At 61.4% G+C, this 6,291-nt stretch overlaps 1 protein-coding gene across 3 annotated transcripts; it reads right to left on the bottom strand.

Moving 5' to 3' along the window:
- Positions 1–195: 195 nt before the first annotated feature.
- HAPLN3 (hyaluronan and proteoglycan link protein 3) lies at positions 196–5,176 on the bottom strand. Of its 3 annotated transcripts, none has more exons than XM_050309447.1 (5): positions 5,087–5,176; positions 3,368–3,527; positions 2,757–3,125; positions 1,355–1,657; positions 196–1,176 (listed from the first exon to the last, which is right to left on the bottom strand). In XM_050309447.1, the coding sequence occupies exons 2-5, from the start codon at positions 3,492–3,494 to the stop codon at positions 896–898; spliced, it is 1,080 nt and encodes a 359-aa protein (XP_050165404.1). In that variant the 5' UTR covers positions 3,495–3,527; positions 5,087–5,176; the 3' UTR covers positions 196–895. The 3 variants fall into 3 exon arrangements, with proteins under 3 accessions (XP_050165404.1, XP_050165405.1, XP_050165403.1); XM_050309448.1 differs by having other exon boundaries at positions 3,368–3,522; positions 5,087–5,175; XM_050309446.1 differs by lacking the exon at positions 5,087–5,176 and adding an exon at positions 4,939–5,045.
- Positions 5,177–6,291: the final 1,115 nt, after the last annotated feature.

Raw genomic sequence — 6,291 nt, 5'->3', positions numbered from 1 at the left:
AAACCTATGGCCAGCAGGAACTGCCTCACCTTCCAGCTTTCAGTTCTGACACCCAGGGGGTTAATTAACACTCACTAATGAGGGAACACAAAGCCTTTGCCTGAGCTTGGGTGGGCACAGGGTGGAGCCAGCAGCGGTAAGAACAATGCTCAGCCAAGGATGAGACAGTCCTAGGCAACTAGCCAGGGATTCCCAAATCCTCTCTCCATGTCAGACTCCTCGCTTGTACTGGGAGAGAGATGCACAGCCACGTCACTCCAGGGCTTTCTCCAGTTTATTAGAAGACGTCCAGGAAAATACATCTTTTCATAGACAACTGATCAAAGAAGAAGGCACCAGAATTCAAGTGCAGTCCAGGCAACAGGCACATGGAGATAAGGCACTGGTGCTCCTGCAGGGACAGGCACAATGGCATCCTTCAGCGGGTCAGGGATGGGGCTGGAAGAGGGGCCAAGTGCAACAGACACACTTGCTCTCTGCTCTGGCCAAATCCAGCTTTACCTCACTCCCATCTCATGAACTCAGGGGTAGGACCAGCCAGGAAGGGCAGGCAGGTGTCAGTGACAACCTGCCACCACAGAAAGGGGTCACCACCCACAGAGAGGCAGGGCCAAGTGGGGTGGCAGCTGTAGCCCATGGGGATCGTCCTTGCGCACATCCCATGACAGGCACTGTCCCACGCTGCCCAGCTGGCAGCTGCCCCAAGCAGCTACATGTGCCAGCTGCTGAGCCAGATGTGGAAAATATAAAGGAACGAAACAAAACAAAACAAAAAGAAGCCTCCCCCCAACTCACCTCCCCCCAGTCACCCCTAAAACAGCCCTGGGAAACACCCAACACCAGGCACGGTCAGGCTGGAAACATCCTTCATCCAAGAAGGATCTCTCCTGGCTCCTTATCTCTCCTTGTAGCAGAAGACCCCAAACCTGCCCTTGCTGGGGAAGCCGAAGCTGCGGACACCGGGCTCTGAGGGGCCACAGTTGGGCCGGGGATTGACAATGGGGTAGCGGACACTGCCGTCTGCCAGCCAGCCGGCACTGCAGCGGTCCAGCCCCAGGAACTTCCAGGCAGAGTAGAGATGCCCCACCCGGGCAATCTCGGCCCCTGCGTCCTGGCAGCTCTGCTTGGCCTCCTCCAGCGTCATCCCAGCGAGGCGGTCCAGGTAGAAAACCTCTCCTAGGAGGAAGAGGGCAGCATGAGAGGCGAGCATCAGTGCTCAGAGTCATCTGGAACATCCCCATCTAGCATCCCTGCCTGGTGCATCCCCATCCAGGCTGAGTCCTGTGCCCCAAGGGGGAGGGATGCACGCCACTTTCCCCGGGACTCCAGCCCCCAGCTGTGGCCCAGCACCCACCTCTGAGCGCGGAGGAGAAGCAGAAGGCATCGAAGCGGTGGAGGTGCCGGTGGCGCGGGCCGTAGCTGCGGATGCCCGGGGCGAGGTGCACGCCCCCGCAGGGCTTGCGGGGCAGGCGGATGGGGTACTGCACGGTGCCATCGGCCAGCCAGCCCGCATTGCACCAGTCCAGCCCCTCGCTCCAGGCCTGGAAGAGCTGGTTGAAGTTGGCGAGGATGGCACCTTGGTCCTGGCACACTTGCTCGGCTTCGTGGAAGTTGAGCCTGTACTGCCCGCGGGGAGGCTGGTAGGGGAACACGATGCCTGGAGGTAGATGGGACACTCAGCTGGCTCTGTGGGTAGCCCATCTGCCCCAAGCTCAGCCCCAGAAGGGGATGCAGGGGTCCCAAACCCATCCCAAGTTCAGAGGCAGGGACCACCCCACTGTGGCAGAGCCCAAGGCTCAGGAATGCAGGAATGGGGCTGCTCCGGGCGTGCAGGCGCTAGCGGTGAGTTGCCAGCGACATCTGGTGGCACAGGAACACAGGGGCTCGGTCCTGAGGACGCACAGACCCCCTCATGGGGATGGCACCTTCACATACAGGGATGCCCAGACTATGATAATGGGGTTGCAGGGACCACCAGTGCTGGGTCATATAGACCACGGTCCTGGACACACACGGACATCGGTCCCAGGGAGCCATGGACCACCTCTGCAGGGATGGAGAGATCATTGTCATGGGGATGCATCGGCTACAGGAACAGGGATACAAGGACCAGCATCATGGGGACATACGGGCCATGATCCCAGGGGCACATGGACCACCAACATGGGGATGGATGGATGGACCACAGAACCATGTGCACCACTAGCATGGACACAGTCACAGGGACCTGTGGGACAAGACACTGGGAGACAGGACCAAGGGGATGGGCAGGGACAAGCAAGAGGGACATTTTCACAGCTCTGAGTTTGGAAGCAGAGTCAGGGCTGAGTCAGGTCTCTCATGGCAAGTGAGCAAGAGGGGCTGGGCCAGTCACTGAGGTTCATCACAAGAGGAATTGGGATATCCAGAGCTGGGAGGGGAGGGGACAGCTGGACATGATGCAGCACAGCGGGAAGACGGGTGGGTAAAAGCAGGAAATGCTATGGCCATGGGGTCACTCCCAACTCTGACTCCACAGCAGCACCCTCAGTGTCCCAGCTGTGCAGACTGCTTTGGACTCACTCACTGCTGAGACCCCACAGCCAGACAGCCTCGAGCCACCACGCCATCCCACCAAGCATCCCAGCTGCTTTCTGCCCAAAATTGGCCTCCCTGACCCCCCTGCCTTGCTATGTCCCCAAAGGATGGGGGTGCCACAGAAGGTCAGGCTCACTGGCTTGGCACAGAGGGTCATGAGGTTCCCAGCATGGCCCCACCTTGCAGCCGGAGGTCCACCACATCACTCTCGTCCTCCAGCCCATCGATGACCTCGCAGCGGTATTTGCCATCATCCTTCAGGTGCACATCGCTGATGACCAGCGAGGCCTCGTGCCGGCTGGCCCGGTGGATGTGAGCACGGCCCTTGAAGTCCCCAAAGGCCACGTAGGTCTTGCCAATGGCAACCGCCACATCCTGCTCCTTGGTGTAGTCGTCCCGTAGCTTGGACCACTTGATGCGGATTTTGCGCTTATCTCCCAGGTCAGGCTCGAAGCGGTAGTGGCAGGGCAGGGTGACATTGGCACCATTGTAGCTGTACACAGGGTCTTTGGAGGTTTCCACCACCAGTCTGGCTCCGTTGAAGTAATCTGGGGACAGGTAAGGACAGTGTGATGGGCAGGTCAGGATCCAGGGCTGGGCAGTGTCCCCTAATCTTCCCTTCAGCCACCACCTCTTCTACTGTGAACATGCCCCAAGCACCCGTGGAGCATCGCTGACTGCTCCTCTGGGCCCCACTCCCCCCAAGAGATGGGTCCCAGCCCCAGTCAGAGGCACGGGGGAACTTCAGTCCCCTGAAACAACCTGCCAGTTCCCCTTATCCCCAATTTACCTTTGTCCTGCCCATTGCCCATGTCGTTCATGATGTGATTGTAGTAGAAACCGTTGTAGAAGGGATGGTAGGAACCGCTGGCCAGCTGCAGCAGGGTGGCCTCCAGGACTAGCAGGAGCAGCAGCATGGCTGGAAAGTGAGGCCAAACCCTGAGCCTGGGCTGGGGAGGGGGAAAAGACTGCTGTAACACCCCCCAAAACAGCCAGGAGCCTGCACAGCACTGCCCAGCAGTGGTGCTGAGCAGACTTCACATCAGGGATGCGAGGAGAGGGGCGAAAAGATCCAGCAGAGTGGCTCGCCTGCTCACAGGGGAGGGTGCAGGCAACAGGAGCAGTGCCCCCAGACCTGCCTCACAACCAGGGCTGCCAATCCCCTCCCTCCTCATCTTCCCGCCTGGGTCACACCACACACACGTTCGCTGCTGCTGCCCTCAGGGGCTTGTGGAGCACCCGGCTCAGAGGGGAGTGCTGAGACCAAACTGGGGACGGGGCAGCTGGAGAAACGGGATCCCAGAGTGTCCTTTGAACAGAGAGCACTGGGAAAACATCATGTAGGGGTGCAGAGGCAAAGAAGTGACCGAGTCCCACTGTAAGCAGCAAGCTCGGTTTACAGAGGCAGCCGAGCGTGCAGCCTGGCCGACAAGGTGGGGAGTGGGCTCAGGCTGCCTCCGCTGCCCCAGCCCCGGACAAAGCCCAGCTGCACCCGCCACTGGTCAAGGACCCCCGACTTCGACCCAGAGCTCTGCACCACAGACACAGCTGGCGCCGACACCATGCAACACATTTTGCTCCCAAAACATGTCCCATGGGTGAGGGCAGCCCGGCTGTTCCACAGCGCCAGAGATCTGCGCTACCCCTAGATCTGAGTGCCTGGGCACCCACGGCTGCCCTGCATGGGGCTCACCCAGGGTGCTCCCAGGATTGGTTTCTTGTGAGGATTCCCAGAGCCGGCAGAGGGGGCCCGGCACTCGGCAAGCCTCCGGCAGACCCCCTCCAACACTGGGACGGCTCTGACATCTGTGCCCTGCTTAGAAGAGGCTTAGGAGTGCCTGCAAATGTGCCCCGGGCCAGGGGGCTGTGTGAGAGCGGGTGCTCACCCCCAGCAGGGTCCGATATGGGGTACAGTGGTGGTCTCCGGGGACCAGGGTGTGCAACCGACTGCTCTCACCACAGATTACTCTCTGCCGGACTCTCCTCAGCGGTCAGAGCCACTGCTCACCGTGGGGTGCAGCCCATGCTTGCCACCCACTGGGATCTGCAGAACCAGCGCCCGAGGGCACGGGGTGCACCCCTGGAGCACCAGCGCAGCCCCAGGCCCGGCACAGAGGTGAGCAGCGCAGGCAGCGGAGCCACGGGAGCCACGCCACGTGCTGCCCACGCACCCCAGGGTGGGCTCGAGGCACGGCAGCTCCACACCTCGGTTTGCAGGGCACCAGCCCTGCTCGCCCTGTACCCCAGTGCCTGGTTACACCCCCCACACACACACAACCCAGAGCCCAGCGTTGCAGTGACGTGCTGGGGGCCCGGCATCCTCAGCTGTAACGCCAGCGAGCATCGTGGTGCAGCACCCACCGCAGCGATGTCTGGCACCTTCTGCAGTGATGCCCGGCTCCCTCCATGGTGATGCCATCCCTCCATGTCCTCCACGGCAAGCAGGGTGCCCACCGCCCCAGGGTGCCAGCCCTCCCCAGTCCCGGCGCTGGGGCAAAGCCCTACTCACGCTGGTTGCGGGCAGGCTGCGGGCAGGCGTGCAGGCAGGCTGCAGGCAGATGCACTGTGTTTAGGGCTCTTGCAGGGCTGAGAGGAAGCAGCTCCAGGGCCTGCCTCTTAAAGGGAAACACACGTTTCCCAACCCCCTGCTCACAGCCAGGAGCTGGGGTGGGTGCCCCCGGCCCCCTGCCTGCCCGGCCTGCCTGGCTGACAGCCTGGCCGTGCACCCACACTCTGCCCACACGCTGCCCGCATGCTGCCCACACACCGTTAACACACCCCATCTGTGATGTGCCAGCTGCCCACATCGCCCCCAGCTTTGAAGGGTCCGTGGGGAGCAAGGTGCCCCAGTGGGGCTGGTGTGATCTTATGATGCCCCGTGCAAAGCCCTGGTGAAGTCACAGTGCCAGGAAAAAAGAGCCATCCCTTGTCCCACATACAACCGGGAGGACTGGTTGCAGTTCCCAGGCAAAGGTAGTGTCCAGCTTTGGACACATGTGGCAGGAGCAGCGAGGACACAAGCAGCCTCGGACAGGTGGGCTGTGTCAGTGGGTGGTTTGTGCCCAGGAAGTGCAAGGCAGCACCTGCCTACTCTGGGATTTAGGAGAGGCTGCTGAGCTGTGGGGTTCAGCCCCTTCAAGGTCTGCTTGGTGCTGTGAGGACAAAGCAGAGGCACAGAACCCAGGGCGAAAGCTCTGGGGTGCCCAGTTGCACCCATGTGAGGAGGCATCATCCCTAAACTTGGATGATGCCCTCCATGCCAGCTTCCACTGGCACACAGGTATGCAGACCCGTCTCTAAGAGCCCCGGATCGAGTCCTCAGGAAGGGCAGTACGGCGGCGGCACAGCTGGGGGATGCCGGGCAGGGGTTGGACAGTGAGGCCAAACACACGAAGGAACCACAAAGCCGCGTGTGCCCTGACCCATCGACCCGCTGTCCCAGCCCGGTGCGCTGCATCACCCCCCACTTTGTTGTTTTATGGCAAGGAAATGAGGCTTGGGGGCCCCGGTCCGGCTCTTGCCGCCGCGCAGGATGGCTTCAAGCCGGAAAGAAAACAACTCGTGTAAAAATAAACCGCTCCGAGGCTGGCTGCGGGGTGAAGGGGGCCAGGACCCCTTTCTGACAGCCCCCCAGCGTGGAGCGCTCCCGGTGCGATCTTGTCTGCCCGACGCCGCCGCACTGATAGGGAGCAGCCCGCAAGGAAGCGGCGTTAT

Source organism: Myiozetetes cayanensis, unplaced genomic scaffold (genome assembly GCF_022539395.1).
Source record: "Myiozetetes cayanensis isolate MyiCay16 unplaced genomic scaffold, myiCay2020 scf14, whole genome shotgun sequence".
In the NCBI taxonomy this organism is placed as follows: Eukaryota; Metazoa; Chordata; class Aves; order Passeriformes; family Tyrannidae; genus Myiozetetes; species Myiozetetes cayanensis.
This window is presented reverse-complemented; position numbering and strand designations above follow the sequence as displayed.

Bases quoted from the DNA above. Each gene is read 5' to 3' on its own strand.
- HAPLN3 (XM_050309446.1), bottom strand. From the start codon at position 5,004: ATGGAGGGATGGCATCACCATGGAGGGAGCCGGGCATCACTGCAGAAG. The intron at 3,528-4,938 runs GTGGGTGCTGCA...CCCCCTCCCCAG, and splicing joins AGGTGCCAGACATCGCTGCG to CCCAGGCTCAGGGTTTGGCC. The intron at 1,177-1,354 runs GTGGGTGCTGGG...TCTTCCTCCTAG, and splicing joins CTTCTCCTCCGCGCTCAGAG to GAGAGGTTTTCTACCTGGAC.